We start from the raw sequence: 25,531 nt of genomic DNA, 5'->3' as shown, positions 1-25,531 counted from the left end.
AATAAAAAATTTTAAAAAATTAAATGAAAGAACGGAGTTCATAGTGACCAACCTCTCCGTCAGGGTTGGGCCGAACACCGGCTCCTCTAGCCCTGGGCACTGAAAGGGACGGATCGCCCACTGTGGGGTTAGATCTTGCCTGGTGGCCTGAGGTTTGGGTTTCTAGTTCTACACCTCAGCTCTCTTGTTCCTCACTCGACCCTGGGTCCCTCATGAGCGCAGAGGCTGCCCTGTGAGGTGTTGCAGACATGGGCAAGAAAACCCGAACCTCCCTTCCCAGGCTAGAGCCTGCACAAAAATGTGGGGCGTCCTCTCCAAGGCTCCCTCCCAGATGCCTCTTTACCGCAGCCATGTCCCTGAACCCAGGGGCGCTCAGTTAACCGCTGTGATGGGACGTTACCCTGTCACCTCCTGCGGATATGCATGCTTGCTTGCTAACCCAGCACCCAGCTACTTCACCCACAATAACATTCATGGAGTTGTGCCAGCTCGTGGGGGCTTCCTGCCATCACGCTGACTGTCATCTGACACCCTGGGCCACCCACATGTGCTGTCCTCAGGAGCTACTGTACACAAACTTCTGTGGCCTTGGCCTCCTGCGGGATTCCCTGGCTCAGTATCCATCATCATCTTTCTTGTCTTTGTGTGTGCCTGAAAGCAGTAACTTCAGTAACTATCCATTAGCTATCTGGAAAGATCTCCACCGACTAAATCAGAACCTGGAGGGCGGCAACTGTCCCCTCTGTGGTGCGACTCTGACCCGTACCTGTGAAGGATGCATTGCTGCTTCCACAGATTTTATTTTCGCCTTACTCCCTGCTGATGTTAACCGCATCTCACTCCCCATTCCTGGCTGCACTGAGATGCCCCAGTTACTGTGACAAGTCATCACCCCAGGTTTCTCATACAGTCATTCTGAGGCCTCTGAGTATTCCCTGCACCCTCCTTGGCTTCTCAGAAGGGCTGTGCTGTGTATACTCATCAGCCTACCTTCCACGCCCTTCTCTGATGACGGGGGCTTTTGCAGACTGACCACTTCCGGGTGAGTTCTTATCTTTCTCTGACCTGTAGTTCTTTCATTTTCCAAATGTCTCCTTTGTTAGCTATGTGTACATGCCTCTCCAAGGGCTCTACCTGTCCACGCTGAATGGACAGCCTTATTTATTTTTTTTATAAATTATGTGTATGGGTGTTTTGCCTGCATGTATGTATATGTACCACCTGCATGCAGTGGCCACAGAGGCCAGAACAACTCCCTGGGACTGAGGTTACAGACATTATAAGCCACTACGTGGGTGCTGGGACTTGAACTCAGGTCCATGGAGTTTTCCCCAGCACCCATGGCCACTAACAATAGTGTACCACTCCAGTTCCAGAGGACTGGATCCTTCTTCTAGTCTGCAGGTGCTGCACTTGTGTTGCACAGACATACATGCAGGCAAAATACCCGTATACATAACAAAATAATAGAGACAAAAATCAGTGTTTAAATGGAGTTGCCCAAAAGTGGGGCAACAATGCCCCTAGTAGATACCAGAGGCTGACAAAGTCTAGTACCAGGAATGGGTTACTTCTTTTGGAGTTGCTGGTCACTGAATTTGTACAGATCCCAAATATTACAGGCTACTACCATTGTTCTTGGTTACACTACCATTGTTCTTGGTTACACTACCGTTGTTCTTGGTTACACTGCCGTTGTTCTTGATTACACTGCCGTTGTTCTTGGTTACACTGCCGTTGTTCTTGGTTACACTGCCGTTGTTCTTGGTTACACTGCCGTTGTTCTTGGTTACACTGCCGTTGTTCTTGGTTACACTGCCGTTGTTCTTGGTTACACTACTGTTGTTCTTGGTTACACTACCCCTCCTCTGGGAGTAGCCACAGTCCAGACTCCACCTTCAAGAAAGCCCATCAAATGGTGACCCCTCCTTAGGGAGGGTCAAGACCACTCCCACAGGCTATTTAAACTACCTCCCAGTGAATGAACATGTGGTCTCCTGGTTTTCCATGGTCTTTCAGTACTCTGCTCCCCTCTTCGTGTTTTCCTGAGGGGCCACCCAGGAGTGCTGGCACCCATTAAATCTGGGCATCTTCTAATTCGGTCTGATTTGGTCTGATTGGGATTACTGTGTTGGCAGAGAGGTTTGTCAGCCAAGGAAAAATACTTAACAACGCCCACTGATGTAGTAGTGCTATAGGCATCATGGGAGTAAACAACCATTTCTCATCGGATTTATGTTCCACTCCACAAGGTGAACCCATACCTGGAACCTGTGGCTAGATGAGTCGCAGGCTCTATGGAGATCCCACTACTATTATTCTGCTAAATGAACATTGTATTAATTAATCTGATTAATTAGTGCACCTTTCTACCCTCATCAGTGAAGCTTCTATTTTCAGTAGATGGTCATAAACACAGAGACCCACAACTGGCTAAGAGCCAGAGAATAAGAGACTGGAATGCCCAGCCCTAAATTGGGACATGGACATCACATCCTGTCTCCCAAGCCTCCGGGGTCATTGCTAAAGAGGGGGCAGGAAGAGTTTGAAGAGTCAGAGGTGGTGGATAAATACAAGGAAATAGTGTCCTCCAGAAAAAGTTCTGGCAGCATGAATAAGCGTGGAGACATGCGTTAGACATTAAGTAGTACTGCTAGCCAGGGAGCAAGCGGCAGCAGACAGCTGCTGAGGAGTCAGTTTAAGAATGTTGTTCTGGCAAATGGACCACATTCCAATGGAGGGCGGCACATCAATACATGGGCTGCACAAATTGGACTTGATGGGTGAAAAGGGGGCACAAGCAGGGTGGATAGAGTGGGGGACAGATCTGGGAGGAATTAGGGGAAGGGTGAAAATGATCAAAATATATTGTATAAATTCTCAAAGAGCTAAGAACAACTATTGTTGGACTACTGCAAGATGCATTTCCAATTCAAATTTACCTCCATGCTTAGTTTTTATGAAAATTGGCAACATTTTGATTAGGCACTTATATAACATTAAGAATGGCAATATAGGCACAACTCTTGTGTCATGTTCAGCTTCATGAGATCACAAATCAAAGCAACTAGTGCTTTCTGTATCTGAGGTGAGCTAAGTAGGCAGAGGCCATTCCACACAACACACAACTCCATTTTAAATGTCCTGAGCAAGCAGCATAGGGCCATTCCCCATCCCATCACTCTCCCTTGGGAACTGCCACTTCGATATGAGGCCAGGGGCATCAAGGGTTTGCTTGGGCTTCCTTAGTCATCTAGGGCCATGGGTGATGAATGTGAAATTCCATTTAGGGTACAGAACAGAAAATATATGCCAAAAAAAGAATATTTACATTTTCTTTCATTTTGACTGACAAGCATAATATTTTGTCCTGGGGTTCAAATCCACAGAGAGTGGAAATACAGGTTCAAGAGGGAAAAAGCACCATTTCTAGCTTTGCAGGACGTCCCGTTGCTGGGCAACAGTAGTATAAAACGTTAGCACATTTTCACCTCACACAAGATACTGACGGGTGGCTGTTATGCCTTGGAATGGCAAAATGTACATTATACTTGGAATGACATTGTCAGCAGCCTTTTAAAAATGAGAAACTGGGGCTAGAGAGATAGTTTAGTAGCTGAGAGCATTGGCTGCTCATAGAGGAACCAGGTTTGGTTCCTAGAACCCACATGGCAACTAACAATCAGCTGCAACTCCAGAGGACCCTGAACCATCTTCTACACTCCACTGGCACTGCACATAAAACACCCAAGTTAAGAATAAGCAAAATTAGAAAGAAAAATGCAGGAAGTCTTTCTCTGACTACCTGCCTACACACGTTCTTGGTCCTTGCTTGGCAGGGGGTCACACTGGTCTGGGTAGAGTTGTCACCCCTGAGAGAGGACCTTCTGTGCTCTATTTTCTAAGGCTTTCTTTTGTCATCCCAATTATGCAGGCTGCTGCCTGCTCTGTATAATGTTCCCCTACAGTGAACCAAACTGGCATCTATTCCTGAGATGCTGCTAACCTTGGCCCGCCTTACTTATGCCTTTGGTCCCAGCTCTCTAGATTCTGAGGTATGCCCTACACCTGTCTCAGCCATAGGATGCTCTGTTCAAGCAGGAGCAGATGTGGTTACCCTGAGCTGGGTGGCTATTTCTGGGGTAGAAAGGTGCTGAGGGCCCATGGGTTCATGACTAACTTTAGCTGGGTACTCAGTAGACTAGGTCACTGATGGACTAACATCTACCTGACATTCCTTAATCACTGGCTCCCTTCCTGGAACCTGCTAGTTATCTCTTGGTGTTAACCCTGTCTTTGTTCCTGCCCTCACTTGCTCATATAGCTAAGGTCTAAGGCCTTTCTTGGTGGCCACACAGCAACTGAGTTCTGATCTGGAACAAAAGATGACACAGATGTGGAGGCCTGACAGCAATTAAGCTGAAAAGGCTCACTAAGGGGCAGCACTTTCCAGGATGCCATGGGCAGGATGAAGCTTATGGTTTTTCCTGGGATGGTAAAGGGCTGTGACTACTGCTCAGAGCATCACTATGCTATGAGAGAAGAATGGAGAAAGTTGGCTGGAGGCTGGCCAGCCTGTGCTGCTCTCAGCTCCATCCAAACAAACAAAGCCCCTCACATAAGGCTCTCCATTCCCTGCCTGAGGAAAGTACCTTGCCCATTGTGGTCCTGAGGTAGTAGAGACTTGAAATTTTTGGGGGAATTATCCCTCTGTGCTCTAGTTAGCCAGGTCTAGTCCCTACGGTGGAGGGGGAACACTGTAATAGGATGGGTGCAGGCTTTTAGAGCAGAAGCCTCTGTGGGGATCTCTCTGTGCACCCAGGATCTGGGCATAAGGGCTCCATCAGCCATGTGCAGGACTGAGGGAGTGGGAACTCTCTCCTCAGGGAGACAGTCCTCACCTGCACAAAAGGGCTAAACTCCACACTGCTGCTCACCGGGTTCTGAAAGACCCCACCTCCAAGTGCAGTTTTTTTGGCAGCAGTGCCTACAGTAGGCCATGGCAGAGGCACAGAACTTGTCCTGGCCTCCCATAAGCTAGAGAGAGGAAGCTTGGTGAAATTTTACTTTTCTTAGTGCCTCCAGAGCACAGACTTGGAAGTCCAGTTTGGTCCATCAAGGAGCCCATCTCACCTAATGCATGAAGGCTCTTACAAGTTGGTATCAACTTGAATGTAGGGACAGGCCAGGGAGGACAGACAGGGCTCTAGTATGGGCCTTTACTGACTGCCCCTTTCCAGAAATACTGAGGTCTAGGTGGGCTTCATTCCACCCAATACCCTTCTCAGTTCTCAGGTGTTGCAACACGGCCAGCTGTGGCCTGTGGTTCTCAGGTGAGTGGAGCTGCTGTCTTTCCTGCTGTTTCACATACATCTACATCAGGACAGACCAGATGATGGCAGAGCCAACTCCAGAGATTTTAGCCAGCAGAGTGCAAATGAAAGACAAAACCCTTATCACTGAGGCAGGTGGATTCAGAGACAGAAAGAGGCTGGAGTTCCTGTAGAGTTTATTTGGGGGAGGGTAGTGGCAGTGACTGCCCACTGGCAGAAACAAACTGTTGTGAACCAAAGTCAGTAAAAGGAAGCAGGAGCAGCTCAGCTGACTCAGTGGTCCTACCTATACCGTGTTCAGTCTTGAGACCAGGAAGCCACAAGAGTCATAGAAGACTGAAGCATATCTGGACCTGAGGGTCTCTAGAGCGAGGCACAATGTCTCCTTGTCAACAGGCCAGACTCTTCTGTGCCCCACAGATCTTGACACTGACACTGGACCAGTGAGCACAAAAGCACTTTCCTCCACAGTGCTTCTGACTGGGTGCTTTGTTTACCTATTCAGGTATACAAGGGTGGAGTGACACTGACCACTAAACTCCAGGACAGAGGCTGCTGTAGCCCAGGGGTCAGGAAAAGTCAAAAAGGCATCCAGGCTGGTCCTGAGGCTTCAGTGGGTTTGGAGAACTCACTTCTGGAGAGCCTGCAGTTCGGGAGGTAGATCACACCCTGTGTAGACACCGTTGGTAACACTGTATTCTAGCAGCGCTCCAAAACAGGGATCCTGAGGAAAAGAAGAGAGCCAAGTAAGTGAAGGCCCAGAGTCTCCTGGTGCCAGGTGCATCGTTGATCTCAGAAGGCATTTCCTGAGACCTGTATCCCCCCTCCCCACTTCCTCCATCAAGACATGGCAGCCCAGTGTTCTGTAAACTCACTCTGACAAGGACATGAGGGTTTCCCAGAACGATCAGCAATGCTTTGGGTCTTGTGATTGCAACATTAAATCTTTTTGAATTGGACAAGAAACCCAAAAAATAACGGTCATCTTCAAATCTATCTTCATTTGACCGCACCTACAAGACACAAAGATGAATAAAAATGGTATTTCAAGTTTTTTTTTTTTTTTTACACAAAACCAGAAAGGTTAAGAAGCAACATGACCTCATCTGTCTGCAGACAGAAAGTCCCTGAGATGCTAACAGGTTCTGTCTGGGTTTTCATTTTCTTTTTTGCATCTCCATTTTCACTCAGCAGTTAGCATGAGCTTGCAACGAGGATACTTTAAAAATTAAAAGTCAGTGGTTTGAGAGTTAAGCTGTCCTTGTGTGGTGGATAAAGGCAAATGTTGGGCTGAGCACTCTGCTCTCTAGCTGGCTGTCTTTCACTATCTTTTTTCCTTTTCTTTTGTTGTTTTAGGCAGGGTGTTACTATGTAGCCCTGGCTGTCCTGGAACTCACTATATAGACCAGGGGGCTTTAAACTCAAAGAGATTTGCCTGCCTCTGCTTCTGATATGCCAGGATCAAAGGCATGCACAACCTCATCTGTCTTTCACTAGTTTATTCCTCCTCCGTGCATTGGCTATTTCTTCCTAAACTCTTTTCACTTGGGCTCCTGATCCCTCCCTCCCCCTGCCTCTCCAAGACAGGGTTTCTCTGTAGCTTTGGGGCCTGTTCTGGAACTCACTCTGTAGACGAGGTTGGCATTGAATTTACAGAGATCCACCTGCCTTTGTCTCCCCAGTGCTGGGATTAAAGGTGTGCTCTGCCACCACCACCTGGTTTGATCTTTGGGGTTTTGTTAAACAATGTAGTATAGTTACCACTTTTGGAAACACTTGAGTCTAGTACCAGAGTCCCTAGCCTGCAGTGCAGTCTGTTACACTGTGAACTAGGTTCTACCACTTTATTTGAGTGTATCTGTCATTCATTAAATAACCAGAGATTTCAAGCATATGTCAGCTGGCCACAAACAGAGAACTTACAGTGGAAATGACAATGACCAAGTATTCTTGCCCCTGGAACTCCTCGACTGAGCCAACCTTTATGTCAGTCAAGTCCACATTCCGCAGAAGGATTTTTATTTTCTCCACCTTTAAAACAGGTTATAAGATTAAAAATAACATTGTAAAAAATCAAGATATATACCTATTACAGTTAACCCAAATACTACTATGGTTTGGATCTGAAACACACTTCCTCTAATACTTTTGAGCACCTGGTCCACAGCTGGTGGCACTATTTTGGGAAGCTGTGTAACTCTTAGAAAGTGGGGCCCAGTTGACAGAGTAGGCTTCTGAAGGCTGTTGAAGGGCCTTTCCAGCCCTGCTTTCCAGTCCTGTGATAAACTGTCTCTGCCACATGTTCCTTTGCCAGGAATTAAGTTATTCACCATGTCTTCCCCACCATTATGGACTGAGATCCTCTGAAATCTGAGCCAGAATAAGTCCTTTCCTCCCTGAGTTGTTTTGTCAGGTGTCTCAAAGTGACATGTGAGTAACTAACACAGAAAATTGGTATGAGAGAAGTATGGCTATTGCTATGACTAAACCTGACCATGGCATCTCGGGCCTTTGCAAGTTGGTTTGCAGGAGGAATTCACAACATTTTTGGAACTGTAGGCTACAGAAGTGTCAGCATGCTGTAAGCACAGCTAAATGGATAATTCTGTTGAACTTTGGAAGAATAGAACATTAGAATGTGGACAGTTCCATCAACTAGGGACCAACAATTCAGAAAGATGAGCCTCTAGGGGCCATTCTCCTTCAAATCACTACAAATTCCCAAAAAGTCTCTGCATGTGATGCTTAGGAAGGTACACAGGGGCCATGTGGCCATAGGCAAAGCCTGGGACACCACCAGTAACATCTCCCCACTCTCTTGTCACTGTGACCCACTCTGCTTTCGTGGTCTGAAGTTAGTGGAGCTCTGCTGTGGCTCACAAATCTTTGCTCTAGCCCGAGAACCTCAGTTCTTAATGATGCTCAAGTTCAGTGCCGGCTTCAGTCTTCAGCACTTTTGTTGTAACCTTCTTGTCTTAAATTTTAAAAAATATTATGATTATCTCGAATATCACCATAGGATGGAGATAGAGACAGAGACCCTCATCAGAGCAACGGACTGAGCTCCCAAGGTCCAGTTGAAGGGCAGAAGGAGGGAGAAGATGAGCAAGGAAGTCAGGACCGCGAGGGGTTGGTCCACCCACTGAGACAGTGTGCCTGTTCTAATGGGAGCTCACCAAATCCAGCTGGACCGGGTCTGAACGAGCATGTGATCAAACCAGACTCTCTGATTGTGGCTGACAATGGGGGCTGACTGAGAAGTCATTAATAAAGGCACTGGGACTTGGTTTTACAGCATGTTCTGGCTTTTTGGGACCCTCGTTTATATGGATGCACAGCTTCCTAGGCCTGGATATAGGGGCAAGGGCCTTGGACTTCCCACAGGGTAGGGTTCCCTGCCCTCTCTCAAGCAGGGAGGTGGAGAGAGGAGGGGGAGGGGGGCGGGAGGGGATTGGGAGGAGGGAAGGAAGTGTAAATATTTGAATGGAAAAATAAAAAAAATATTTATTATGTATAAAGTGTTCTGCCTGTATGTATTCCTGCATGCACCAGGTCTCATTACACTTGGTTGTGAGCTACCATGTGGTTGCTGGGAACTGAACTCAGGACCTCTGGAAGAGTTGCCAGTGCTATTAACCTCTCTCTGAACGATCTCTCCAGCCCTGCCCTACATTTAAAATTTTTCAAACCCGTCTTCAAACCTGCATGTGAGAACAAGCAAGGGATTTGAGAAGCATGTTCTAGGTTATAGTTGCTTGATCACAGTGATATACCATTCTCAGACTATACCTCTGCAGCTTGGCATCAGTGATGCCAATGCAAAGGTCCCATGGGGGCGTGTTGGAGGATTCGGCCTTTCCGGCTCCTTCCAGCAAGGCTAGACAGGGCAATTGCGCCAGGCTGTGACAAACAGACATCTGAGTGATGGCTTCTCTCTCTTTCTCTCTTGATAGGGTTTCTCTGTGTAGTCATGGCTGTTCTGGAACTCACTCTGTAGACCAGGCTGGCCTTGAACTCAAAGAGCCATTGGCCTGCATCCCCAGTGCTGGGATTAAAATCCTGTGTCTCCACCATAGACAAGCTGGTTTCTTGCTATCAGCAGATCTGACCATCAGTGCAAAGGTTACTTGCTTTCTCTTGGCAAATGAGTGACACCGTAAGAGTTGTATGTGTCCATATGTGCTACATTCTGAGCTGGATATGGGGATAAAAAGGTAGGACAGGGTGATGGAGAGATGGCCCAGTGGTTAAAAGCACTGACTACTCTTCCAGATGACCCAGGTTCAAATTCTCAGCACCCACATGAAGGCTCAGAACCATGTATAACTCCAGTCCCAGGGGATCTGACACCCTGTTCTGGCCTTATTGGACAGCAAGAAATAATGTGGCACATAGACATATACGTAGGCAAAATACTTGTAAATATTAAAAAAATCCAGAATAATAATGAAATGAAAAATACTGAGGATATTTTTTAAAAGGAAATACATGGGTGGTGGTGATGCATGCCTTTAATCCCAACACTTGGGAGGCAGAGGCAGGCGGATCTCTGTGAGTTTGAGGCCAGCCTGGTCTAGAAAATGAGTTACAGGACAGTCACGACTGTTTCACAGAGAAACCCTGTCTTGGGGGGAAAAAAGTAGCATAAAAGAATATGAATGTAGTTCAATAGTTCAGTCCTTGACTACCACGCACAAGGCCGTTTGATTCCTAGCACACAAAACAAAACCCTTACCATTTAAGATTCCTATGTGAGCCGGGCGATGGTGGTGCACACCTTTAATCCCAGAACTCGAGAGGCAGAGGCAGGCGGATCTTTGTGAGTTTGAGGCCAGCCTGGTCTACGTCTACAACAGCTAGTTCCAGGACAGGCTTCAAAGCTACAGAGAAACACTGTCTCAAAATACATATATACATTCAGAGGAACTGAAAATGTGACCCACACTCATTCAAGAAAAGAAACATGAAGGAACCAGGAGTGTTTGCAGGTGTTGGATCTAGCAGAGCCTTCAGGGACATTATTACCACTGTGTCTCAATAACTTGAAGATGCCACATTAAAAAACTTCATGTGCAAATGCCAAAGCACAGATTCTAGCAAGGATAGAAATGACAAAGACCTGACCAAGATTGTAATTATAGCTCAAAGTCTAAGTTGATAAATTACTAAAAGATCCCCAACAGCAGAATAAAGAAGAATGAAATTAAGCTAGTCAAGGTGATTCCTGTCTTGCTATCCCAGAATTTGAGATTCTGAGGCAGGAGGACTGCTATGAGTTCAAGGGGATTTGAACCCAGGCACTCATGTATATACAGTAAGCACCCTCTGATACACATGGAGGACCGCGGACAACGTGCAGGGACCGGTTCTCTTCATCGTGCTGTCCTTGGAAGTGACTCAGGTTAAGCTTGGCAGTGAGTGCCTTAACCTGATGAACCATTTTGCCAAACTCAAAATATTACTTTTAATAATAAATCGTAATTCATGTAGTGAACAAGAACATAAAAATGTTTATCCTTGCCAGGCAGTGGCTGTGCATGCCTTTAATCCCAGTACTCAGGAGGCAGAGACAGGTGCATCCCTGTGAGTTCAAGGCCAGGCTGGTCTACAAAGCAAATTCCAGGACTGGTTCCATAGCTACTGAGAAACTCTGTCTCAACAAACCAAAGTTTATCCTTCGGGCTAGAGAGACGCACACTAACCAGTGGTTAAGAGCACGTGTTCCTTTTGCAGAGGCCTGGATTCGGTTGCCAGGACCCTCTCACATCTACTGTAACTCCAGTTCATGCTCTCTGCTGGATTCCTAGTACCAAACATAATATCCTATAGAGACAATGATGCAGACAAAGCATTTATACATAAAATAAAAAAATGAATCTAAAAAAAGTTTAGCCTCGAAAAAAACCCAGCCAAATACATTAATTTGCTTTTAATGAAAGTGCTTTGAGTTTCCTTCCATTTAATTGGATGTTGGCTATCAGCTTGCTGCAAATTGACTTTATAATGTTTAGGTATATCTCCTGTATCTCTGATCTCTCCACAATTTATCATGAAGGGGTGTTGGATTTCTATCAAAAGCGTTTCCAGCATCTAATGAGATGGACTGTGTGGGTTTTTTCTTTCAGTTTGTATATATGGTAGATTACATTGAAAGATTTTCATGAACCATCCCTGTATCTCTGGGGTGAAGCTTACTTGATCATGGTGGATGAGCTTTTTGACGTTTTCTTGCATTTTGTTTCTGAGTTTTTTTATTGAGCATTTTTGCATGAATGTTCATGAGAGAAATATAATTCTCTTTGTTGAATCTTTGTGTGGTTTGGGTATCAGAGTAACTGTGGCCTCATAAAATGAATATGGCAATATTACTTCTGTTTCTGTTTTGTGGAACAATTTGAGGAGTATTGGTATTAGCTCTACTTTGAAAGTCTGGTAGAATTCTGCGCTGAAACCATCTAGCTCTGTTTTTTTTTTCTTTCTTGGTTGGGAGACTTTTAATGATTGCTTTTATTTCCTTAGGGGTTATAAGTCTATTTAAATTATTCATCTGATCTTGATTTAATTTTAGTAAGTAGTATCTATCAAGAAAATTGTTCATTTCTTTTAGATTTTCCAATTTGGTGGAGTACAGGTTTTTGAAGTATGGCCTAATGATTCTTTGAATTTCCTTGGTGTCTGTTGTTATGTCCCCGCTTCTTGTTTCTGATTTTATTAATCTTGATATTTTTAGTTGGTTTGGATAAGGGTTTGTCTATCTTGTTGATTTCCTCAAAGAACCGTCTTTCATTGATTGTTCTGTTTTTATCTTCATTTCAACCCCGAGTTTGATTATTTTCTGCTGTCTTTTGTTTTTGGGTGTGTGCTTCTTTTTGTTCTAGAACTTTCAAGTGTGTTGTTAAACTCCAGTTTCTTTCTTTTTTTAATTTATTTATTATGTATATAGTGTTCTGTGCACCAGATCTCATTATAATGGGTATGAGCCATCATGTGGTTGCTGGAAATTGAACTCAGAATCTCCAGAACAGTAGTCAGTTCTCTTAACCTCTGAGCCATCTCTCCAGCCAAGCTCCAGCTTCTTTATGCAGGCACTTAGTGCTATGAACTTCCCCTCTTAGCACCACATTCATGGTGCCCCATATGTTTGAGTTCGCTGTGCATTCATTTTCATTGAATCCTAGGAAGTCTTTAATTTCTTTGTTTCTGCCTTGACCCGGTAGTCATTCAGTAGAGTTTATATGAGTTTCCATTAGTTTCTAGGTTTTCTGTTGTTGAAATCCAACTTTAACCTGTGGAGGTCTGATAGGATACAGGAGTTATTTCTATTTTCTTGTATCTGCTGAGACTTTCTTTGTGACAAAGTATGTGGTCAATTTTGGAGAAGGTTCTGTGAGGTGCTAAGAAGAAGGTATATTCTTTAGTGTTTGGGTAAAATGTTCTGTAGATATCTGCTAGGTCCATTTGGTTCATAATGTCTGTTAGTTCCATTATGTCTCTGCTTAGTTTTTGTCTGGATTACTTGTTCATTGGTGAGAGTGAGGTATTCAAGTCTTCCACTATTAATATTATGAGTGAGTTTCAATGTGCGATTTAAATTTCAGTAATGTTTCTTTTACAAATGTGGGTGCCATTGCATTTGGGGAATAGATGTTAAGAATTGAGACGTCATCTTGGTGGAGTTTTCCTTTGATGAATATTAAGTGTCTTTACCCATCTCTTTTGCTTTATTTTGGTTGGAAGGCTATTTTAATGTTAGATATTAGAATAGCTAGCTACATCAGCTTGCTTCTTAGGTCTGTTTGCTTGGAAAATATTTTTCTCTGAGGTAAGGTCTATTTTTGATGTTGAGCTGTGTTTCTTTTATGCAGCAGAAAGATGGATATTATTTTCATAGCCATTCTGTTAGCTTGTATCTTGTTTTGTTTTTTTTTAATACAGGGTTTTGCGGGAGGCAGAGGCAGACAGATCTTTATGAGTTCGAGGCCAGTCTACAGAGGGAGTTCCAGGACAGGCTCTAAAGCTACAGAGAAACCCTACCTCGAAAAACCAAAAAAGACAGGGTTTCTCTGTATAGCTTTGGAGCCTGTCCTGGAACTCGCTCTGTAAAACAGGTTGGCCTCGAACTCACAGAGATCTGTCTGCCTCTGCCTCCCAAGTGCTGGGATTAAAGGTGTGCATACCACTGCCTGGCATCCTGTGTCGTTTTTACTGGGGAATTGAGTCAATTGATACTGAGAGGTATTAATGACCAATGACTGATAATTTATGTTATTTTGTTGTTGTTGTCGGCGGTGGCAGTGTGTGCTTCCCTTCTTTTGGTTTTGCTGGTGTGAGATTATTTATTTCCTGTGTTTTCATGGGTGTAGTTAGCCTCCTTGGGTTGGAGTTTTCCTGTGTGGGTCTGACATAGGTCCTCTGCATATATGCTATGGTTGTGTAGCTTGGTGTTTTTGTCAGAGCAGGGACTATCTCTGCCTCTTTTACCTGTTTTTTGGACCCCTTTCCTCCTACTGGGTTGCTTCATCCAGCCTTAATATGAGGGAATGTGCCTAGTTTTATTGTAACTTGATATGCCATGTTTGGTTGATATCCCTGGGAGGGCTGCCCTTTTCTGAAGGGAAATGAAGAAGTGGATCTGGGGGAAAGGGAAGGTGGGGGGGTGGGCTGGAGAAGAGGGAGGGAATATTTAACAGGATGTAATATATGAGAGAAGAATAAATAGAAAAGAAAAAAAACATATGAACTTGGACTTGTGAGTGGGCTACAGTGCATCATCAAGATGGAAGATGCTCTGTTTCCAGAGAACTATGTGGCCAATGGCCCCTAACTTACCAAGGAGGAAAAATAGCCAGCACCAAGTGGCTGTGGGCTCTTAATCAGGCTATTGCTATCTCTGTGCCACCAAAGGGGCAGGAACTCAGCTACTGAAACTTGTGTTTGGTATAGAAAGTACCACTACTCACAACATAGTTTCAGAACATGTAATAAACATGCAGAGTTTCTGGCTGTCACAAACTATAGAGAGCTTTATAGGATCAGCAATACTTGCTGCCTTCAATCCTTTGTGGAAGGGCGATCCTCACAAACGCTCACAGCATTCATTACTTTTGAGAAATACTGGTGAGGGCTGGGATGGACAGCTTTCTTTTTCTTTTATCGAGACATGGTCTCCCTCTGTAGCCCAGACTGGCCTAGAACGTGAATAACCCAGACTAGTCACTAACTAGAAGCAATTCTGCTGCCTCAGTCTCCCAAGGGCTACTGCTAAAGATATGAACTACACATAGAAAGATGTTTCATTATCATCATCATCATCATCATCATCATCATCATCATCATCACCTCAGAGACCCTCCTGCCAACTTCTCCCAAGTTCTGGGATTGAAGCTGAAAGCTTTTATTTTCTCTTTCTTTCTCTTTTAAATGGTTTTTCAAGACAGGGTTTCTCTGTGTAGCCCTGGCTGTCCTGGACTTGCTCTGTAGACCAGGCTGGCTTCGAACTCAGAGATCTGCCTCCAGAGTGCTAGAACTAAAGGCATATGCCACCACTGCCCTGACAAAAGTTCTTTTCCTTCCTTTCTTTCTTCCTTCAAGATTTAATTATTTATTTTATATGAATGCTCTATTGACTTTATACCAGAAGAAGGCATCAGATCCCACTATGAGCTACCATGAGGTTGCTAGGAATTGAACTCAGGACTCCTGGAAGAGCAGTCAGTGCTCTTAACCGCTGAGCCATCTCTCCAGCCTCCTGAAAGTTTTTTCTGGTTTTTTTTGTGGCTTTTTTTGAAAATTCAGGTATATTCTGATTGAGAATGACATATCTTTTATTATTATTATTAATTATTATAATATATGCAGTGTTCTCCCTGCGTGTCTGTCTACACTCCAGAAGAGGACACCATTCTAGATGGTTGTGAGCTACCATGTCGTTGCTGGGAATTGAACTCATGACCTCTGGAAGAGCAGCCAGTGCTCTTAACCACTGAGCCATCTCTCCAGCCCCCCTGAAAGTTTTTTCTTAAAGGGACAAAATACCAACATATTCCACAGGTCCTTATGTAAATGTTTATGATGTAATTACCTAGAATGTAAAATAATGCTCAGCCCTGGGTGTAATAAGACAGGTGGCTGGTTAGTAACGGCCATGAGGTGTACGCTTTACCAATTCTTATCTTCAGCATCACTAGAACATGGTTCTGCTTCTCTGAAAATCTCCTGCTGTTCAAAATGAGCTTGTTTCTGACCTTCAGAAACCAAAGACAAAGGACCATAGTGACCATATATGAAGGCAGAGTCTTGGTGGGCTCACCTGCTTCCTATAGGGTGTGATGACACCAATATCCTTGGAAGAAACTTGGCTGGAGACATTCCGGGCCAAGAGGCAACAGTAGCGCATGACCTGGACAGCCTCAGCTGGGCTGAACCATGACGGGCTTCTCCCTTCACGAGCCTCATTCCCCTGAGACAGTGAGAACATAACATGTTATTTACCTAGTGACATGTACCAGGATCAAGAGCTCAAGTAGGGACTGGGAATACACAGTAAACACAACAGAAAAAACATTTCTATTGTTATACAGAATTTATAACCTATCAGGACAGTTATCATTAAATAAATTGGAAATTAGAACCATCTTTTTAAATAAAAAGTATTTTTGTGTCCTCTTTACCCCAGACAAGGTCTTGCTATGTAGCCTTGGCTAGGTTGGAACTCACTATGCAGAACAGGATGGCCTTAGCCTGAGTGCTGGGATTAAAGGCATGTGTTGTCATATCTGGCTAACAAAAAATGTTCTGAGTCAGAGTCTTACTATGTAGCCCAACCTGGCATAGAACTTGCTAGGTAGATCAGGTTGGCTTCAAACCTACAGAGATTCATGTGTCTCTGCCTCTCAAGTGCTGGATTAAAGGCCTATAGCACTAAGCCTCCTAGAACCACACTATATTTTATGCAAGTAAAGAAAAGGGATGCTTGTACAATCTACCATTTTAGGGCCAGAAATGGTGGCACATCCCTTTAATTTCAGCAGTTGGAAGGCAGAAACACAAAGATCTCTGTGAGTTCAATGCCAGCCTCGTTTGCATAGTAAGTTGTAAGACAGCCAGAGCTATATAGTGAAACCCTGTCTCAAAAAGCAAGCAAGCAAACAAACAAACAAACAAAAGAAATCCTGAAGTTCTATGAGATGGATAAACCCTGAGGAATGCTGAGTGAAATAGCCAGGCATCGGAGTATGACTGTATAGTCCACTTACACAAGGTCTACAGAGTGGTCACATTCATAAGGGGCTGCTGGGGGCAGGGCTAGTGGAGAACTAAGATTTTGTAGGGAGGGAGTTTCAGTTTTGCAATATAAAAAGATTCTAGAGATTGTTGGCCAAAAACTATGAATATACTTAACAGCACTGAACTTCACAGTTTAAAATGGTTATTTCACCATAATTTAAAAATGAACGAAGCTTGGTGTGATGATGCACATCTTTATCCCATCACTGGGTCTGAGCATGAGGTCAGCCTGCGCTACTTACCAAGATCCTGTCTCATAAAAGACAACAGAATAAAAAAGTAAATCAGATAAAGCTATAATAATCACAATTACCTTTCAGAATAGCCTGTTTTATGATATATAATTTTATCCATTTTTATTTATAATATAACCTAAATATCTTAAACATTAATGAGAACAAAGATTATGGTAGGATTTTAAAAATTATTTTATTGCCTTATACATGTGTACCGTGTATATGTCTTGAGCTCACTAAGGTCAGAAGAGGGTATCAGATCTCTTGGAATGGGAGCTACAGATTGCCTTAGTTAGGTTTTTATTGCTGTGAAGAGACACCATGACCATGGAGACTCTTATAAAAGAAAACATTTAATTGGGGGGAGGCTTGCTTATAGTTTCAGTTCAGTCCATTATCATCATAGTGGCATGCAGGCAGATGTGCTTCTGGAAGAGCCGAGAGTCCTACATCTTGCAGGCAACAACTGACTCACTGGGCAATGTCCTAAGCATTGGAATCCTCAAGCCCACTCCCACAGTGATACAATTCCTCCAACTAGGCCATACCCACTCCAACAAAGTCACACGTTTTAATAGTGCTGCTCCCTATGAGATTATGGAGGCCAATTACATCAAACTATCACATTCCACTCCCTGGCTCCATAAGCTTGTAGAATATCATAATGAAAAATTTAGTTCAACTTCAAAAGTTCCCATAGTCTATCACAGTCTCAAAAATGTTTTAAAGTCCAAAGTTCAGTCTCTTCAAAGATTTGTGCAATCACCTGTAAAAATCAAATTCAAAAAGCAGATCACACACTTCCAATATATATTGGCACAGGATATACATTGCTGTTCCAAAATGTATGGAAGGGGGCCTAGTGAGGAAGGACTGGACCAAAACAAGACTGAAAACCAGCTGGAAAAACTCCAAACTCTGCATCTCTATCTGTATCTGCATGTCTGATGTCAAAAACACTCTCCAAATCTCTAACTTCATTCAGCTTTCTTGACTGCAAGACACTTCTTTCTCTTAGGCTGGTTCCCCTCCTGTTAGGCAGGCACCCCATGATTCTGGCATGTCTATGTCTAACATCTTACGTTCTCCAAGGAACACCCTGACACAGGCCTGGCCTCAGTGGCTTTATTCCATAACTCCTTTCTTTTGTCCTTAACTCTAAATCCAGAACAATGTGGCAAAAGCTGCTAAGTTTTGCTGCTCGCTGGGGCTGGAACATGGCCCCTTGTTTAATTCCATCTGCACCAGCTTTCTGTCCTTCACTGCCTAAGCTTGGCTGTCCTGACACTTGCTCTACAGACCAGTCTGGCCTCAAACTCAGAGATCTGCCAGTCTCTGCCTCCTGAGTGCTGGGATTAAAGGTGTGCACCATCATACCCAGCTCTAAATTTTTCTTTGGTTTCTTTCTTGGATTGGAAACTTAGCTGAGTGGGATCTTGCCATGAGGTCACTACTCCATTCCATTTATTAATCCATTTATCTCCTTTTCATATAAATCTTCATTATACTTATCACTAATAGCTACACAACAGAGTTTTATACTAAACTGTTTTGAGATTTCTTCTGCCAATAGAATTAAGTCAAATCTCTTCACTTTAGCCTCAGGCAGACTCTTCAGACTAGGGCAAAAGGAAGCCACTTTCTTCACCAAAATATTGCAAGAACAATCTCTAGGCAACATACTAAAATTATTCTCCTCTGAAACCTCTTGAGCAACCCCCATGACAGTTCAAATAACTCTCAGCACTTCTGCCTTCTATGCTTCTACTATTATGGCCCTTTAAGCAGTACTTAAAGCATTCCACTGCTTTCACAATCCAAAGTCCCAAACTCCAAATTCCTTCAAACAAACCGGTTCATGGTCAGGCCTATCACAGCAATACCCTAATCCCTGGTACCAACTTCTGTCTTAGGGGTTTTATTGCTATGAAGAGACACCATGACCACAGCAATTCTTATAGAGTAAAACATGTAATTGAGGGGAGTTGCTTAGAGTTTCAGAGGTTCAGTTCATTATCATGGCAGGGAGCATGGCAGCATATGGGAAGCATGGTGTTGGAGAAGTTGACTGACCCACTGAGTGGTATCCTGAGCATAGGAAACTTCAAGCCTACCCCCACTGCTGTGGACTAGAATATTTGTTTAACTATGTAAAGATGTGCTGTATTTGTTTGACCTTGCCTGCCTAAGGCACCTGATTGGTCTAATAAAAAGCTGAATGGCCAATAGCTAGGCAGTAGAGGGATAGACAGAGATGGCGGCAGAGAGAATAAAGAGGAGAAGGAATTTAGGCTGGAGAGAGAATAAGGGAGAAAGAGAGGAAGACATCCTGGGCTGGCCAGCAAGGCACCTGCCTGCCAGCCAGCCACAGACAGAGGAAGCAGGAAAGTATGAAATAAAGAATGAAAGAAAGGTAAAACGTCCCAAGGCAAAATGTAGATGAAGAGAAACAGGTTAAATCAAGTTATAAGTGCTAGCAGGATATATATAAGTTAAAGCTGATCATTCATAGCTAATAATGTCTCTGTGTCATGATGTGGGATACAGCAATCTGAGAAAGCCTGCTATACCTTATAATGACACACTTTTTCCAAGAAGGCCATACCTACTTCAACAAAGTCCCATATAGGTAGAGTTTTCCTATACTGGGAGCTGCTTCAGTTACCACACAGAGGCTTGTATTAATTGTAAATGCTTGTCTGATAACTCAGACTTATTACTAACTAGCTCTTACATTTAAATTAACCCATTTTTATTAATCTATGTTTTGCCATATGGCTCATGGCTTTACCTGTCCTCCAGCACAGCCTTTCCACTGTAAAATATCTGTTTATTTCTTTTATCTGGAGTCTAGACACCCAAACTAAGACAGGACAGAGGAAGAGGATATTTCCCTCCTGTTTCTGGCTGAAAACTTAGCATTTGCATTCTTTTGTTGTTGTTGAAGAGGAAGAGGAGAGGGAAGGAGAACTGTGGTTGGTTATGTAAAATGAATAAAAAGAAAAAAAGAAAAAAAGATTTGGAAAAGTCAAAAAGGTGATGTATAAATGTAACCAACTATCACAATTTGTGCTCAAAACTAAGCAACAGAAACAAAAATAGGAAAATAAATCTATAGTCTCCTAAAATATATGCATGTAAAAAAAAAGTTACCAGACTCAGAAAAGAAACTCACAAAAGAGGTGTAAAGTATACAAGGTTGAGAGGTAAAAAAAGATAGTTTTAGGTTGGTATACAAATTAGGATGGAAGGGCTGGAGAGATGGCTCAGTGGTTAAGAGCATTGCCTGCTCTTCCAAAGGTCCTGAGTTCAATTCCCGGCAACCACATGGTGGCTCACAACCATCTGTAATGAGGTCTGGTGCCCTCTTCTGGCCTGCAGACATACAGACAGAATATTGTATACATAATAAATAAATATTTAAAAAAATATATATATACAAATTAGGATGGAAAGTAAATTTGGTACAACACTTTGAATTCACCAAAAAAAGAGTAGATAATAGAGTGTTTTCTTTGAATTTGTCAAATGCAAATGGCTAAATTCTTACCTGTATATATTTGTATATAGTTATTGTACATATTGTATATGGTTTTACTATGTTAGTTAAAAATCTTCCTTTCTTTTCTTTTTTAGACAAAATGGGGAAATGTGTGATATTTTGATCATATTCTGAAAAATATAGCTTGCTTGTTTGGAGTCAGAGGGAAGAGTTAGCCACTAGCTGACCAAAATTAACCACAGAGGTTTTGGAAGACTGAAGACAGATAGGAAGGAAGTAGTAAGACTGGGCAGAAAAAGATCTGGCTCTCTGGCTGGAGGAAGGAACAGAGCAAGTAGGAAGACAGTGGCTTCTTTGCTTCTCTGATCTTTCATGCTCTTACCCTGACATCCGATTCCTGAATTTTTATTGATAGAGAATAATTAATGTTCCAGCCACACCTTCTAACAGTGCCATTCCCTATGAGATTATGGGGCCAATTATATTCAAAGTCCCACACAGATGATTGTGAACCATCATTCAGACATCTGGGATTGAAACGAGGCCCTCTGCAAGATAAACCACTAAGCCAACGTTTTAACTCCAAGTTTATTTTTTTAAAGGTAAAGTCTCATATAGACCAGACTGTCCTGGAACTCACAAAAAAAATCTGCCTGCCTCTGCCTCCTGAGTGTTGATATTAAAAACATGCATCACCACACAGGGTTTCAGATAAATTCAATCAATAGCCAAGAATCACGTAGAAAAATATGGAAAATGTGGAAACAACAGTAATAAAGGTAAAGAAGAAATAAAACCCAACAAAGAGTGAGATGATTTGACGAAATTGGATTAAATATGACACCCAGCTGCTTCTAAAAATAGCCTAAAGTACAATACAGTGAATAGCCAGGCATAGAGGCAAATCACTTTAATCCCAGCACTCAGGACGCAGAGGCAGGTGGATCTCTGTGAGTTTGAGGTCAGCCTGGTCTACAGAATGAGTTAGCCCTGGCAGAGTTAAATGGTGAAGACTGTCTCAAAAAACAAACAAACAAACAAACAAACAAAATACAATGACTGAAAATGAAAATCAAAGCGACCATCCTCAGCTATGAGTTACGAAAGACCCTTTCTCAAAATAGCCAAAGCAAGCAAATAAAAAGTCTTAACGAAAACAGAAATAAGGGCCAGGCATAGTGGTATCCAAATTTAATTACAGCATTCAAGAGGTAGAGACACACATATCTCTGTGAGCTCAAGGCCAGTTCTTTTCAGGCCAGCCTGAACCACATTACTGATACTCTATCCAAAGAAGTGCAAACAGCAACAAAACAACCAACCATTAAAGAAAGTACTTTTCATCAGACATAGCAGCTGAAATCTATGACAGAAAATTCAAAGTCAGTTTTGGCTACAAAATAAGATCTGTGTCACTTCCCCACCTCTCCTCCAGTGCTAGGGCTGGGGAGAGGAAAAGGGAATGGAAAGAGAGATGAAGTAGAGCTGGTCTGGGATATGGCAGCCTGGACCTGTCTCTCATTAAAACAGAAGGCACAAGACTAAAAAAAAAATACTAGTAGGAGTTGTTGGCCAGAGAATTCCAGACTCCCAACACAATGTAACTTATTTCTGTTGCCCCTAGTAGCCTCCCAGAGGCTGAAGGTAAGTCAGGACTGCTAAAGACACCATGCACTTTGGACACACAGGACTTGGAGGATTCGAGCTAGAGATGACCTGACAGCCTCCTCCTCAAGGACTAGCTTTCATAGTAACAGAAGGTGCTCAAACAGTCCGACCCAACTGTGACATCTGTGAACCACAACAATGCCCAGCATGGCAAGATGTTCCTAAAGGTGTAATAATGGTACTCATAGCTTGTTGGCAACCAACAGCTGTCTGATTAAATTAAGGACTGCTTAGCAGAAGGGAAGTCATGCCTGGGGCTGGAAAACTAGCCAATTGCTGTGGCTAGTGAGGTCACGGCTCTTCAAGGAGAACCTACTGCCACCACTTCACTAAACAAGCATAACTCCTGACTGCACTCCAAATACTCTCACCATTTATCAAAGAGCGTCCCTTTAGAGCAGAGATTACAGAAAACTACAACCGCTCAAATCAGACAACAACTGATCATGGAGTTCCCATTCCCAACAGATACATATACAACACAACTCCTGCACCTAAAGCTCCAGGAACATTGTGGAAGTGGGGGGACCAGAAAGACCGTAGGAGCCAGAGGACCAGAAAGTCTGCTGTGAGAGCATATCTTGTAGAAATGACAGGGAAGCTACATCCATGTAATGCAAAGCCATGCCTTTGTGGAAGGGGGAAATCTCACTGGATCCCACTCCCAGACGAAGAACTATAGGCAACTAAGGACTGCTAATTGTGGGACAATTAGAATAAGCCCCCAATTGGCTATCTAATACCAAGAGCTCAGCTCTGAAATCATATACACACAAGACAACACTAAACTGACTCTGCAAGCTATATTTATATATTTATGTATTTACACATGTATGTAACAACAGAAAAAGAGGCCATGAATTTGAGGAGAAAAAGGGGGTGCATGGAAGAGGTTGGAGGAAGGAAAGGAAATGCAGAAAACGATGTAATTATACTTTAAGTTAAAATATTAAAAAAACTAGTGCGAGAAGAGATGAGTAAGGTAAGGTATCAAGGAAGAATGCTAAAGATAAAAGCTAGAAATAATGAAGGAGGGAAGGCAAAGGCAGATCAGTCTGTCCATCCTGGTTTCTCACTTGTACCAGAGGATGACACAATGCTACTATAAAGAGATGATAAAGGTTTTAGGATCTTATGGGGCCATATTGTCCTGTTTAGTGTTGCTACTAAAGCAGAAAGCAGCAAAGCCCAAGTGGTCTGTGCATGATGTATACTGTGGCTTCTCCATGACAATTCCTGTGGCAAAAAGACACAGTTTCCTCTGGGCCTGATTTGTGATATCTAGGATTTCAATCCTACCCTGAGCATGCCATAAACACCTTACTGAGCAATTCTATCTGGTACATCCAAAGCACAGGTGGGCACCAGAACATTCTGTCTGCTGTCACCAGAGGAAGCCAAGCATTCAGTAAACAGGGACCAAGCCTGCCAGCAACATTGCAGCCAATTCACACAGGGATGTAGTCCTTTCTGCTCCGACTGGGTGTGGACCACATGTTCTCAGGGCTTAGAATTTAGCAGAGTACTTGACATTCAGAAATACTGAACTATGACTACATCACCTGCAGTGATCCATGCTGATGCTCCACCACCTCTGTATCCACTGGAATACAAACAGACTTTTTCACAGCAGAAGCAGGGCTTCCAGGTCTGAGTCTATTCTCAGTTCTTTACATGGCCTATCCAGATCATTGTCTTATCCAGCTGCTCCCCAGTGACAGTCTGCTTGGCTGTCCCTGCTGACTCTCACAATTGCACCGATTGCGCAGACAAGCAAGGGAGTCCACCTCTTATGGTTACAAGATCTCTGAAACTCTGCCTGCCTGATACAGACCCCCCAGTTAAAAGTGTCCATAAAAGTCAGATGTGGGGGCTTCCACATGTAATCCCAGCACTAAGGAAATTGAGGGGAAAGGATTTGAGTTCAAGGTTGGCCCGTGTTGGCAAGACTGTCACAAACAAACAAGGCAGGGGTGTGACTCAGTAGGTAGAACGCTTGCCAGACATGATGCATGGAGTTCTTGGTTTCATCTCCAGCACTGAACCAGGTATGGTGGTGCATGCCTAAAAACCTAGCCCTTAGAGGTGGAAACAGTGGGGCCATAAGTAGAAGGTCATCCTGAGCTATATGTCAAGTTCAAGGCTAACTTAGTATACACAAGATTCTATCTCAAAAAAAACATAAAAAGGGGCTGGACAGATGGCTCAGAGGTTAAGAGCACTGGCTGCTCTTCCAGAGGTCCTGAATGCCATTCCTAGCAATCACATGGTAGCCCACAACCATCTGGTGCCCTCTTCTAGCCTTCAGGAATACACGCAGGCAGAACACTGTATACATAATAAATAAATTTAAAAAGCAAACAACCAAACACAAAAAGAACAACAAAATACCTACCCATGAGAAACCTGTTGAGATATTTACCCTGGATCAAATAGAGATATTGGTCCACAGGCTACTCCTCCTCCCTCTCCCAGAGTGTGTTTCCTGGCCTCTGTACATGACCTTTAGGTTGTCATGTACTCCCAGGGTCTGTTGGTGATCAAATCTATATTTCCATCTTGTTTCTCAGGGACTGAAAGGTACTTTTATCTTAAAAGTTCTCCACACTGGGATGAACATGGTAGCATACATCTTTAGCACATGTCTTTAATCCCAAGGCAGAAGCAGGTGGATCTCTGTGTTCAGTGCCAATCTAGTCTACAGAGTGAGTTCCAGGTAGTTGGAGTTACACAGTAAAACCCTGGTCAAAAAGAAAAATCCTCTATATCCACTTGTATTTTTTGACTCCCTTCCACCAACTTGTACCTTTATGGTCAACTACACACGTGCACATGTATGTGTGTGCACACATATACCCCACACACTTCATCTTTGTGGTTCTGAGGACTGATCCCAGGGTCTTACACATGCTAGGTAAGTATTTTACTACTACACTGCATATTTAATATACATCTAATACTGGACACTTCTATTTACTCTAACTTTGTAGAGTATATTTTGTAACATCAAGTCTAATGATTCATTTGTCTGGTTCTTTTTGACAATATTAAAAATTGAACCTAGGACTAAAGTGGCATATTATTTATGTTTTAATAAATAAAGCTTGCCTGAATATCAGGGAGCAAAGCAGCCATACTAGTAAGTCATACAGGCCAGGCAGTGGTGGCACACACCTTTAATCCCAGGAGAGGCAGATGGGATCTCTGTGAGTTCAAGGCCACCCTGAGCAGAACAAGACTGAATCTGTCTAAAAGAAAAACAGAGTTCACACAAAGGTGATCTCAGCACTGGGGAGGTAGAGACAGGAGTGATATGGCTGGGTAGAGAGAGGAATATAAAAGGGAAGAGACAGGAATTCAGTGGAGTGTGGAGTCTGAGGTTGGCAGAGAACACTGCAGGATCGCCCCTTTGTCTGAGCCTTGGTAGAGGCAAGAGCTCTCTAGTGGCTGGCTGCTTTGCTTTTCTGATCTTCAGCCTGAACCCCAATATCTGTCTCTGAGTTTTT

General features: G+C 43.3%; 1 protein-coding gene across 1 annotated transcript in view; it reads right to left on the bottom strand.

Annotated features, from left to right (window-relative positions):
* Nucleotides 1-5,961: 5,961 nt before the first annotated feature.
* The window catches only part of Mov10l1 (Mov10 like RNA helicase 1), a 79,027-nt gene continuing 59,457 nt past the window's right edge, over nt 5,962-25,531 (bottom strand). Inside the window, exons 23-26 of the mRNA XM_075962392.1 lie at nt 15,643-15,792; nt 7,257-7,364; nt 6,209-6,346; nt 5,962-6,057 (exon numbers count right to left, since the gene is read on the bottom strand). Coding sequence (XP_075818507.1) covers nt 5,962-6,057; nt 6,209-6,346; nt 7,257-7,364; nt 15,643-15,792 — 492 coding nt within the window. The remainder of the gene's footprint in view (nt 6,058-6,208; nt 6,347-7,256; nt 7,365-15,642; nt 15,793-25,531) is intronic.

Source organism: Microtus pennsylvanicus, chromosome 2 (assembly GCF_037038515.1).
Source record: "Microtus pennsylvanicus isolate mMicPen1 chromosome 2, mMicPen1.hap1, whole genome shotgun sequence".
NCBI lineage: Eukaryota > Metazoa > Chordata > Mammalia > Rodentia > Cricetidae > Microtus > Microtus pennsylvanicus.
The sequence above is the reverse complement of the archived record's forward strand: the minus strand, read 5'-3'. Positions and strand labels throughout refer to the sequence as shown.